The following is a 13,578-nucleotide window of genomic DNA, read 5'->3' as shown; positions in this document are numbered from 1 at the left end:
CTTCAACTCTGAAATTCTATGGAGAGAATAAACTAGTAGAGGGCCAATTAAAAACCTCAAAATCTCTAAGAACATGAATAATTTTGATGACACAGTCCATTTGTAATTCAAAATCAACCAAAAACTATATTGTAACATGTGTGTTAGGAAGTCCAATGTGATATATACAAGATTATATGTTTCTTACTTTTTAAGATATCAAATATAAAATCTCCCCCTAATTCTCCCTTTCATGCTGCTGCTTTGTGGGGCTCTACACATGTGATTTTTTTCTACTTATGGTCCAGCACTGATTCCTTGATTCCAGGTACAAGAAGAGGAGGGTGTGAAGACTTCTTTGGGAAACATTTGTAAAATAAAAAGTCTGGTTCCAAAGAAACCCAATGCAAAGGTAGAAAAGTCCAGGGCCTTCTCATTTAAAATACTCATTTATAACTACAGCAGCAATAGAACTGGAGATAAAATGTGGTTTTGTAACCTAAAAATAAGAGCTATCTACAACTGATACATAAAGCTTGCCAGTACTCAAAACTGCTACCATTTCTAATGGCAATGTAGAGGTATAATGTTCTTCAAATACAAAGAGCGAATTTGTATTCCATCTAGTCTTAAATCGTAATTTATTTTTCATTGTGCTCTAATTCTAATTCTTTGAAAATTGACATATGTGCCAAAATAAATGATTAAACAGAACACCTTAGGCCTTGATCATATATGTGATAATAGAATTTAAATTAAAAACTAATTTGGAATGATGATCAGCTTAAAAATGCTGCACAACTTGTTGGTTATGTTTACCATGTGAATATTCTCATTGTAGCTAAGTCAGCTTCATGATTTCTGCTCATGGAATCTTAATTTTGGAACAACTTATGAGTTATTTCCCAAGAATTCTATGAAAAAACAAATGTTAAAATAAGTGACTATTGATTTATATAACACTTTTTCTTTATATATTTATATAACACTAATTATTTAGCCTGTTCATCTTCATCATTATTTTACCTTCTATAAGAAACCTGTCAGAGCTTCCATGTAAAGGGGAGGAAAAGCGAGCAGTTTTTCTATACATAGTGTGAGGCATTTTCTACCCCCTCCTAGAGTGCTAAAACTTCCCTTTGCAACTCAGGTGATATGTTCTTATAATGAATTGGCCTCCTTAAGAGTTTCTGAGTTACAACAGAAAACGTCAACGAAATAACCTTGTCACGCCTTGTTATGAAGGTTAGCGCTTGCTTAAGGAAAATAAACTACTCCCTAAGGGAATGGCACTGGTTTAAATATTTGAAATAAACCCATGATGAACTATAATTTCTCTTTTTAAGAAGTACATATAGTTTTAAAAAGCAGATACAAAAATACTTACTGGAACATCAACATACTTTGCAGCTGCTTTCACCTTAAGTGGGAAAGAAAGAGATAATTATGAGAATTATTTTTTAACTGCCATATAAGCACTACGACAACAGTTAAAAGACCACAGAAGAGAACTCATTCAAATACTTACAGTGAATGACAGAATGGATGAAAAGAAAGTGCCTTCATCATACCTTGACAGCTTAGACAACACACCTTCCAACACTGAAACAAACTATAATACAGTTATAGTGAGTATTTAGAATGTTACTGTGCATACAAACTAATAGCAGGGCAAACAATTCCTGAACCAATTTCTTCCATGGCACAAAAATTCACAATGAATAAACTGACAGCTGAGGTCAGACTGACTTGTGATGTTTACGCTTTCATTCTGAACATGAACTCTACTGTCCTTTCATTTCCCATGGCTGGAAATAATGCACTTTTTTTTTTTTTTTTGAGATGGAAGCTTGCTCTGTCACCCAGGCTGGAGTGCAGTGGTGTGATCTTGGCTCACTGCAACCTCCACCTACCGAGTTCAAGCTATTCTCCTGCCTCAGCCTCCCGAGTAGCTGGGACTACAGGTGCCCACCACCATGCCTGGCTAATTTTTCTATTTTTAGTAGAGACAGGGTTTTGCCATATTGGCCAGGCTGGTCTTGAACTCCTGACCTTGTGATCCACCTGCCTTAGCCTCCCAAAGTACTGGGATCACAGGTGTGAGCCACCGTGCCTGGCCAATAATACACAATTTTTTAAAAAATGAAAAATAATGTGTCATAGGAATCTAGTCACTATACATATGAGATCACTAAAGCCATTCGTAAATAATCTTAGGTCCATGAGATTTTTCCTTAAAACATTTTGCAATTTCAATGTGGATGTTAAGAAACAATGGCAGGCAAGCTTAATCAGATTCCTTTCTATCGTATATGACTGGTTATCCTTCAACTTTTTCTACATCTACACAAGAGGCTGAATATAAAAGAACAGATACTGGGCCAGGTAGGGTGGCTCATGCCTGTAATTCCAGCACTTTGGGAGGCTTAGGTGGGCGGATCACCTGAGGTCAGGAATTCAAGACCAGCCTGACCAACATGGAGAAATCCTGTCTCTACTAAAAGTACAAAATTAGCAGGGCATGGTGGCTTATGCCTGTAATCCCAGCTACTTGGGAGGCTGAGGCAGGAGAATCGCTTGAACCTGGGAGGTGGAGGTTGCGGTGAGCTGAGATCGTGCCAAACAAACAAACAAACAAAAACCCCAAACAAAAACGAACAGATAATGAAAGGCAGGTGTCGTAACATGTGAGCTCTTATAACTATGACACAATGGTTGACATTAGTTAACAACCATTTACCAGGCAGATCTAATTGGCACGTATAAGGATCATCCCTGCTTCCCAAGCTTACGTAGCAGTTATGGAGAGAAAACAGATACACAATGCAGAGTACAATGGAAAAGAGCGCTAGACTCAGAATGTATATCCCAATTCCATCACTCAGTAGAATGCAGACTCAGTTTGACCACCTTACTTCTCAGGCTTCCACCATCAGTTAAATGGAGTAGCATGAGGGGGAGGATGTGGAATTCAAATTAGTCTCAAAAGTGGTTTACATTTCTTAAAAAAATATATTTCTATGAAATGAAAATAAACACATATACTATAATATAGTAAAAATGTGAAGCATTTTACTTTATTTGGCATGAAGATTGACGAATAAGAGATCTTAATAAGGACACACTGCCCTACATCTCCGTAGAACTAAAATAATACGCACTATTGACAAATTATAGATTCCCAAAGGGAAAATACTGACAAGGTTTTTTAAATACGAAAAGGGAAATTAACGAAGGCTGGGCTTTGTTCACATAGCAGCTTCTTCAACAAAGTGATAATAGTTCTAGGGACACAGCTTATTGGTCTCTGGTGACCAGAGAACTCGCTGTGAGTGCACAGGAGATAATATTTTCTTTATGGCTGATCAATTACTGCAAAATAGTTTATGCAAAAGAAACAAAAACTTCCCTGTAGGTTTCTCGATCACATCATTTGCGACATGATGTAAGAACACAGAAACAAAATCATGCAGACTGACTGTGAACTATAAGTGCATTTTTAAAGAATGAGAATAATGTATGCCTGGGTAGCTATCCTAAAGGATACCTAGGGAAAAATAAATCCACCCACAAAATTGCAAATTGCTCACACGTAGAAGTCCATTTAGCACTTTCTTCCTGACTGTTAGGATTTCTTACCAATCATGACTGGTTAACTCGACTTGATATGGTTTGCAAGGACCCAGAAGATGAATACTCAAGGGTTATGTCAGATCAGGGAAAGGGAATTCCAAACTTAATGGCTCTCTGAGGAAAATGCCTCATCTCTTGTAACTCAAATCTTGGAGCAAGTGTGTACTGGGTGATCTCATTTGCCACGAGGACAGCGGCAATTGCTATGGTTACTAGACAGCTTGAACCATGGAGGCTCTCGCCCAACACCTGGTTCTTGGTGCCTGCTAGTGAGTCTGTGCATACACACGTGTGTGTTGCTGAGGGACAAAGCAAGATAGAGGCAGGAAGCCTGTCGATGAATTTACATCTTGGCTCAAGTTGCAGCTCTGCCACTGTCTGGCTATGAGATAAATGTCAAGTCATTTTGCTTCTCTCTCTTCATTGTACTTCTCAGTAAAGTGGGGAAAAGGACAGCTATCCCGCCCACCTTACAAGAATGGTCTGAAGATCAGTGGAGGTAATTTACCTGAAAGAACTGTGAAAATAACCAAACACTAAAAAAAGTAAAGAATTAATATTATACACATGATTAGCAAAATCACTATCTGTGTCTAAAAACCTGAATACATTAAGTCACAAGTTAATGGGGGCTGCCTTAGGATTACTTACTGATAAAGAGGAATGAGTTTGCTACTTAAGCTAATGGGTCTAATTTAATTAAATCTATGGGGCTTCTATGGGGGTAGAATAAAGCTGAGGCTATAAGTTGGAAAACCATTGGGATTCTGCCTGTTTCAAGGATATTTGGCAGATGGCAGAAAGAGGAAGGCTTTAAACACAGGTGGTCTTGCTCCAAAGCCCATGCTCTTTACCCATCATGCTACAGAATTATAAGAATTAAATGATACGCTGAATGCAACATGCCCTGCATATAAGTATGCAAGAGTTCAGGTGTGGTGGTTCACACTTGTAATCCCAGCACTTTGGGAGGCCAAGGCAGGAGGATTGCTTGAGTCTCAGTGTTCAAGACCAGCCCGGACAACATAGCAAGATCCTGTCTCTACTAAAAAAAAAAAAAAATTGGCTGGGCATGGTGGCATGTGCCTGTAGCTTCTCAGGAAGCTGAGGTGGGAGGATTGCTTGTGCCCAGGAGTTTCAGGGTGCACTGAACAATGACTGTACCACTGCACTCCAGCCTGGATGGCAAAGGAAGACCCTGTCTCAAGTTAAAAACAAAAAAACAAAAAAACAAAAAAAGAGCTTGGCTAGGCGCGGTGGCTCACGCCTGTAATCCCAGCATTTTTGGGAGGCTGAGGTGGGTGGATCATGAGGTAGAAGATTGAGACCATTCTGGCTAACACAGTGAAACCCCGTCTCTACCAAAAGTACAAAAAAATTAGCCAGGTGTGGTGGCGGGAGCCTGTAATCCCAGATACTTGGGAGGCTGATGCAGGAGAATGGCGTGAACCTGGGAGGCAGAGCTTGCAGTGAGCGAGATCATGCCACTGCACTCCAGGCTGGGCAACAGAGTGAGATTCCATCTCAAAAAAAAAAAAAAAAAAAAGGCAGAGTAAGTGTCATTTTGTTATGATTATTAATGAGTACCTCGGATAAGAAATACAAAAACACAACAGTCTTAGACCTTTTCCTTCGGGAAATACAAACTAGTGGGAGAGACAGACATGAACATAACTGCACATGACACAAGGCAGAAGTGTTATGGGCAGTGTAGACGGTAAGCAGTATAGCTGGAACCAGAAGAGGGAAGAATGTCTTTGACTACAGTATATGGGGTCAGCTTCATTTACAAGGTGGCACAGGAGCTGAGTTGAAGGATAGCAGAGATGGAGTGGCTAAAAAGACTCTCTGGCAAGGTTGCTGGCAAATGAATTTAGGGCAGAAGTTTCTCCATTGTGGCATCTGGCAGCCTATCTGGCTCGTCTTCTTCAGAGCATGGCACAGCATTGGCTGATACACAAGTTAGTCCTAGGTGTCAACCTGTGGTCTGTTGCACTCATGCCTCAGAATTCTTTGTCTCCATTTCAAAAGTAGTGGAGAGTCTTTCCTTGGGTTCCTCCCAATCCCTAAAGGCCCCTGGGGAGGCTCAGTACAGCAGGGAATCTAAGTGCTTACATGGCAGTGAGCAGCGACAGCACCTCTGGGATTAACCAGCTGAGCTGTACAGTTCCTATAGGAAGGTTTTCTTTGTGAGATTTTTGTTGAGGCACACCTAGTAGAAGAGCTACCTTAAAAATCAAACTCTATTATAAACCTCAAGATTGACTAGTAATGATATACCTTCCACCTGGTTTTTAATTGCATAAAACAGCAAGATTCCAAAGAAACCCAGTTAAATGCTGGTTTTAGTTGCTGCATCTTTAACTGCTTCCTGTGAACTTTCTCTGTACAGCTCAGGGAGTATATAAACACTTATGAGTTTGCCTTGTGCTCTCTGTTCTCCTGAGGATGTCGGGTTGGAATTAAACACTATAATCTCTTTGTTTCCCTGCTCTTTATTACTGATGCCATTAACTGGGTTTGTTTGAAAAATATTTAACACCTAAATCTGTCTGCATAATTACTAACTTTGTCTCATGAAGCCCTTGGAAGCGACTGGTAGAGGAAACATGAAGTGTGCTTCAAGGCATGTGCATTTACATTTCTTGTTGATTTTGACAGCATATAAGATTCATATGGAAGGTAGAACCATAAATTCTAAGTGACAGGGAGGATTCCAGCTAGGGTTCAACACACAGAGTTCTTGCATTTTTAGCTGTGACACTTCATGAAATAAGCAAGGAATATCTGCATCATTTACACTGTATGTTATAAAATCTTCCACAGAAAACACAACCATCCCTAGTATGACTGATAATGAAAAACTAAGTGTTTTGTGTGGGGAAGGATGGGACAAGGGGTATCTATTAGCTGTTTTGTTTTTGTGTGTTAAGATCAGGACTAACTAGTATTGTTAAAAATATGTACATGTACCCCCTGAATCTATTTAAAAAACTTTTCAAAATTAAAAAAACATGTTTCAATAACATATTCTAAAAAAAATGTGAACATAGAACCAGAATATCATGAACTAGGAGAAAATAGGTTGTTTTCCCTAAATCAGAATGTTAATATATAATATAATAATATGAGGCCAGGCACGGTGACTCACACCTGTAATCCCAGCACTTTGGGAGGCCAAAGCGGGTGAATCACGAGGTCAGGCGTTCGAGACCAGCCTGGCCAACATAGTGAAACCCTATATAATATAATATATATAATATATATATACATAAATATATATTATATATACATAAATATATATTTTATATATATATATAAATAACATGATACAATTATCTCTTTCCCATCCTCTTTCTGTGAATCCAGCTGTGAAACTCCTTATTTGAAGCTTTGTTCCAACTGACTCCTAAAAGGTCTTAGGAAGGAGGGAGAGTGTTTGACAGCATGCATTTATTCATAACATACCTTGTTCTGAAAGTATCTAGGACAACTTCTAAAATAACACACCTAGACCAGATGTTGGTGAATTCACCACACTGTTTTCTCTCACTGTTCCTTTTCACTGTTACCCCACAAATAAAGTGAATTATTTTACTTTGCGTCTCTCTCTGCTAAAGGCTCCTAAAATTGTATGCTATTCCTTTTGGGCACATACTTGGATTTGAACAGGTGCCTTCTGAATATATGGCCTTGATCCAAACAAGTAAATTGAGTAATTTTAATGAAATTAATTTCAGCAGGCTAAATTAACAAGAAATTTTAATTACATAATGTAGGCAGTCAGATCAGATTTATCTTCTATCTATCCTATTCTTAAGAGAAATCCAGGGGAAAATATTCTAAGTTACCAGAAACAGAGAGAGAGAGAGAGACAGAGAAAGACAGAGACAGACAGAGAGAATGTATATACACCTGTATATCTGTATCAATATAGTTGGGGGAAAAGTATATATTCTTTCCTAAATCCTTTTTTTTTTTTTTTTTTTTTTTTTACAATAATTGAGAATCTAGGAAGTTGGACATTATAGAAATTATCTTTTAATTCATACCCAGAATTGACTGAGGGCCCTGTTCAGGAGTGCTTTCTGAGAGTTGTCATTTTTTCACTCTTGGCTCTGTTAATCATATTCTTATTCTAAGCCTTCCCCTAGTTTTTCTTTGGCTTTTTTCTTTTTCTTTTTTTTTTTTTTTTGAGACAGTCTCACTTTGTCACCCAGGCTGGAGTGCAACGGCGTGATCTCAGTTCACTGCAACTTCTGCCTCCTGGGTTCAAGTGATTCGCATGCCTCAGCTTCCCGAGTAGCTAGGAATATTGGTACATGCCACCATGCCCAGCATTTTTTTTTTTTTTGGCTTAAAACAACAAATATTTATTATGGTATAGTTCTGTAGTTCAGAAGTCCAATAAACGCTTCACTGGGCTAAAATTAAAGTGTCAACAGGGTTGAATTCCTTTTTGAAGGCTTTAGGGGAGAATTTGTTTTCTGGAATTTTCTAGCTTCTTGCCTGCATTTCATGGTTCATAGTGTCTGTCCTCCATCTTCAAAGCTGGCAACATAGCATCTCTCTAATCCCACTTTTGCCATCTCATCTTTTTCTCTGATTCTTTTCTTTTGCCACCTCCTTCCCCTTTTAAAGACCTTGTGATTACATTGGGCCCACCTGAATAACTGAGTTATCTCATAGGGTTTTCCCATGTTGCAGGCTGGTCTCAAACTCCTGACCTCAAGTGATCTGCACACTTCGGCCTCCCAAAGTGCTGGGATTACAGGCGTGAGCCACTGCACCCAGCCTTGGCATTTTCATTGCTATATATAATGTATCACATTTTCATCTACCTGACTCAGAGTTGCCCCACCCGGTTACTCTAGCTGGACTCTACAAGCTGGTCTCACAGAATGTTTGCATGGAGGGACCCACAGGCTGGCTGGTACAACCAAGATATAAAAGGGACACAAGAAGACGAAGGTGAAGCCACTCTTTCCCTCCTTGGTCTGGCTAAGTTCTGCATGGTGTTGTGGAGAGATTATAGGCGTAGGGACCTCAGGGCCAAATCCTGGCTCTGCTGACATCTATTGAGTGATCTTGGGCCTCTGTTTCGTCATCTGTGAACAGGGAGGCTGGACTGATGACTAGTCCTGCCTTGAAAGATGAGGCCATCCAGGTAGGGCCCCAGGCCTCCTTTCCCTTCTTAATCAGACTGACATCAACGCTTTATTTGATTGGTGTTATCTTTTGCAGTGCTAATATATATTTGAGACATTAATATATTTTATAAACATTTTTAAAGCATATAAAAGTCTCTCTTACAAACTATAAAAATGTTTGAAAAGTCCCTAGTAGATGACCTCAGGACTCTTTCAAGTCCAGCATTCTGTGTGCTATGAGTTTCTAGAGCCTGGAGACACCAGATGCAGGCCACCAGCAGGCTCTATGCAGATATGTGCGTAGGACTTTTGTTCTAGATTGAGAAAAGGCTGTCAGTTTTTTAAAAATCCAATAACCCCACTTTTTCTGATGAGGCAAATGAGTCATGTGAGGAGACTCAGCTGGTAACATTAGAAAATGGAGCTAGAATCCAGCTTTTCTGATGATGCCACACTTCGGTTGGTTTGATTTTAATATAAAGTAGCAATAAATATGACATTTCTTACGCTCTTTCCTTGGTAAGATTTAATACTCCTATTTTTTTCCCATGGTAAAAGTTATTGAAGTCTTTTTCTGGCTTTTTCCTTTTCTTTTAAGGTTACTTCCCCTCTTTTCCATAGGTGTTCCAGTTACAGCACCTTGGCCTGAGAACAGTGACTGCTGATATAGTACTGTTTTCAATTGTTGAAAGCTTATAATCACATCAATATTTTGACCCCATATCCCTCCTCTGAGCTCCACACCCAAATAGTTAATGTCTTCCTTGACGTCTCCTCCCTCAGGTGTCTCAAAGGCAGCTCAATCTCGACATGTCCAATGCTGACATCATGGTCTTTCTCTCCAAATCTGTTTCTCTTCCAGGACAGCCCACATCCGGGAACGATACTAACATTGAGGCCATAAACCTAAGAGTACTCCTTACTATTTCCCTTTTCATTGTACATCTTAAATGTCTTTGGATTAGTTCACCAGAGACCAAGTAACAGCTTCTAGACTACCCCCTCTCCAATCTGTTTGCTACAGGCAGTCAGATGAATCTTCTTATAATGCAAATCTGATTAATTCCCTACCCACACTCTCCAACCTTTCAGTGACTTCCCATTGCTCTTGGGATAAAGACTTTAAGCTCCTTAGTACTTCCTACAAGCTTCTGCTCACTTCTGTAGCCTTGTCTTGCTTGAGGTCCTGGTTTCTGCAGTTTCTCCTACTTAAATGGTCCTTTCATCTCCTCCTGGTTAACTATTTCATTCTTAGGAATTGTGCTCAAGCTCACTTGCTTGGGAAAATCTTTCCTGTTTTCCCTGACTAAATGAGTCACTGTCACAGATAATCCTACATGACACATTTGTATGGGTTGCATTTTATGTTTGTTAGTGTGTCTTCTCCAAGGGTTAGCAAACTCCCTGAGGGCAGGGACCTTGTTGTTTTGCTGAGCACTGTATCCCTGGCATTGAGCATACTTTCTGGCACAGAGCTGCATCTTGAAACTCTACATTGCCTCATGGCTGCGAATTTAATCCTTTTTAAAAAATGAATGTTGCCCTTTTTCATTAGGGGCAGAGTCACAGTATATAGTTTTATGCAAAGGACTTTATTTTATTTTTTAGGTTAGAGACAAGAACTAGAGTATTGATGTCAGAGCACATTTCTTTAGCATTTTCCAGATTTACTTTCACCTTTTCTTAATGCCACTTATTCAGGAAACACTCATTGGATTATATGACAAGCAGTGTACAAAGAATAATACATTAAAGAGGACCCAGAGACACACACATAACCATGAAGAAATGGCACAGAAAGTGGACACAGAGGGCACTGGATGAGGAGAGGGCTAAATTTGCTTAGGAAGGTAAGATGTCTTCTAGAAAGGACAGCAAACCAAGACTTTTCTAGTTGAATTACAAGAATAAAGCAAAAAAGGGCTCTTCAAATAGGCGGCAGAATTTGAAAAGGCACAGGGGTCTGAAAAACTGTGAAAACAGTAGAACTTTGGAACAACTAGAGTTTAAGATGTGGGGGAGAGTGTTATAGGGACAAGAGCAATTATACTGTGAAGGGACTTGTAGGTGATGCTAAAAAGTTTTTCTTGTGGGTCAACCTTTCACAAACAATATTCTAAGGAATATTAATTCCTGCAAGATATTATTAGGAATTCTGGGATAAAGGGCCCCAGGACAGGTTAAGTGTAGGAACACTGCACTCTCAAAACAGTGCATCACCCTGAACTACAAGGAATACAATGTACCCCAAATGGGTTAGCAACCTCATCTCATGGGACATCAACAAAATTCAAGTACAAGGTGCGCTGAGACACAATTTAGGAAATGATGGCACAGGGAATAAGGAATGCCTACAACATATAAAGCATTGGCAAGAAATGGTCAAATCTGTATTTTGGAAAGATACTCTGGCTTCAGGGCTATATTAGTCTGTTCACACACTGCTATGAAGAAACACCTGAGACTCGGTAATTTACAAAGGCAAGAGGTTTAATTGACTCATAGTTCTGCATTGCTGGGGAGGCCTCAGGAAACTTACAATCATGGTGGAAGACAAAGGAAAAGCAGGCATCTTCTTCACAGGGCAGCAGTATGGAGTGAGTGCAAGCAGGGGAGATGCCAGACACTTATAAAACCATAAGATCTTGTGAGACTCACTCACTATCATGAGAAAAGCATGGGGGAAACCACCTCCATGATTCAATTACCTCCACCTGCTCCCACCCTTGACACATAGGGATTATAATTCAAGGTGAGATTTTGGGTGGGAACACAGCCAAACCATATCAAGGTTGAAGTGGGGAACCATGGTGGAGATCAGTGAGGCAAGAATTTAAGTGGGGAAATGATGAGGGCCTGGAAGACTATAGTAGTGCCAGTGAGAATGGAATGAGGCAGAAAAGGGAGTGTTTAGGAGATTGACTCAAGGCCCTGATATCCTCTTGCATGACGTGCTTGAGCAGATTCTATAAAGACAGGGACCCTAGGATGACGAGATTTTGCAATGAGGTGATTGGTACCGCCAATGGAGACAGCAAATGCAAAACGAGAGGCACCTGGGGTGGGGTGGAGGTGATGTGGTATTTTTAGACATTAACCTTGTAGAGATGTACAGAAAGCAACTGGAAATACAGGGTTTTAGGTGATAAAAAAATGAGAGGAACAATAATAACAATATCAACTAATACTTACAATGTGTTGGCCACTGTTCTAAGACTCTATCTGTATTAACTTACTTACTATTCACTAACACTCATAAATGCTACTATCATATTACTCCTACTTTATAGAAGAGGAAACTGAGCCATAAAAAGCTTGTTTAAGTAACTTGACTAAGATTAGACAGTTAGTGGAGGAGTTGAAATTTGAACCCAGGTCTGAAGTTGGGCTTTTAATGGCGATTCTGCACTGCCTTTCACATACAGAGTTGGGAATCACAAGCACAGAGTTAAAGCTGGAAGTGTAAAAGTCACAGAAATTTGTAGAAAAAAATTCAATAGAGGACCAACGATAGTGGCCCAAGAAGAAACAGCACTTAGTTGCCAGTGAAGAGAGAAGGGCGCAGAGAGGGAAGGCCAAGACCTTTTCTAGGCACATAAAATGTGTATATAGTAGGGAGGGGCACATACTGTTGAGTACTGTATGTGATTGAGAACCTGGGCTCGTTCTCAGGTTACTTGTGAAAACATGCGAGGTAAGAAGAGGATATAAAGGTGGCCTTGAAGAGGAGAGGTAAAAAGAAGAAAGTGCAGTTTATTATTTATCCAGATGTAGCAAATGCTTTTATCAATAAGCACAGAACAATTAAAATATGGGAAGAAATATTTGGGATATGAGAAATTCAGTGTTATTTTCATCTACTTTATGTTAATTATTATGATATAAAAATGTCCATGACATGATTCTTAGAATTTGACAGTGTAGTAACAGTTAATGTAGAAACCACATGTTTTAATTTTTAAGGGCTGGTTGCTCTTTACAGATTTCCCAGAGATGTAGAATCAGTTAAGTGCATTGGATTAAGGATCTGAAGCTCAGAGGTTTGAATCCTGATTCTCACTAATTAATTAGGTGTTTGACGTGCATCAGTTTAATAAAGTACTTTGAGAATTATGTTCCTATCAGTGACTGAGGATAAGATTGCCCATTTCATTAGGGGCAGAGTCACAGTATATAATTTTATGCAAAGTACTCTATTTTATGTTCATTTCATAGGTTTTGTAAGGCTTAAATAAAGTCACATATGTATAGTTACAGTGACTGTTTCATAGTAGGTACTTTAAAACTCTTTTTAAAAAGTCATTTCTTCCTTGGTAAAAACAAGTGTGAATAAACTATCTTATAGGTTATTTTTTTAAAATATCCTGAAGTTTAAAGGTTTACATGCCAGTCTGGATGAAGATTTACCAGAGCAGTGTTTCTCAAAGTCTAACTCGTGGTTCCCTATTGTAAAATAACCATGGTGGCTGGTTAAACATGCGCGTTCCTTCCCCTCTTCCCAAACGTAAGACTCAGCATCATTGGAGACTGGGGTATGGAAATCTACATTTTAACAGCTCTCAGGTAATTTTTTTGTGTATGTGTGCTAACATTTAAGAATCACTGCCTTATGTTTTAGTTTTTCTTAATGAAATAAAACCACAGTCTACCCTGCCTGTGGACCCTGGCATCACGCCTGCGCACAGGCCCTAACAGCTGGCCCACACAAAATTTCTAGCTGGGGTGAGTGATGAAGGGCTTTTCCTGCTGAAGTCCATCTGTAAATAGGGGAAGTGGTCACTGTTTCTCTAAAGGCGCAGATACCAGTGTAAGGCTA

The 13,578-nt window shown here is 39.4% G+C and overlaps 1 protein-coding gene across 14 annotated transcripts in view; it reads right to left on the bottom strand.

The window, feature by feature from the left end:
* The window catches only part of CADPS2 (calcium dependent secretion activator 2), a 567,394-nt gene that overhangs the window by 40,505 nt on the left and 513,311 nt on the right, over positions 1 to 13,578 (bottom strand). For all 14 annotated transcript variants that reach the window (XM_050782592.1, XM_050782594.1, XM_050782597.1 and 11 more), the window contains 2 exons: positions 1,508 to 1,591; positions 1,367 to 1,399 (listed from right to left, as the gene is read on the bottom strand). In XM_050782592.1, the coding sequence (XP_050638549.1) occupies positions 1,367 to 1,399; positions 1,508 to 1,591 (117 nt within the window). The remainder of the gene's footprint in view (positions 1 to 1,366; positions 1,400 to 1,507; positions 1,592 to 13,578) is intronic.

This window comes from Macaca thibetana, chromosome 3 (genome assembly GCF_024542745.1).
Source record: "Macaca thibetana thibetana isolate TM-01 chromosome 3, ASM2454274v1, whole genome shotgun sequence".
Taxonomy (NCBI): Eukaryota; Metazoa; Chordata; class Mammalia; order Primates; family Cercopithecidae; genus Macaca; species Macaca thibetana.
This window is presented reverse-complemented; position numbering and strand designations above follow the sequence as displayed.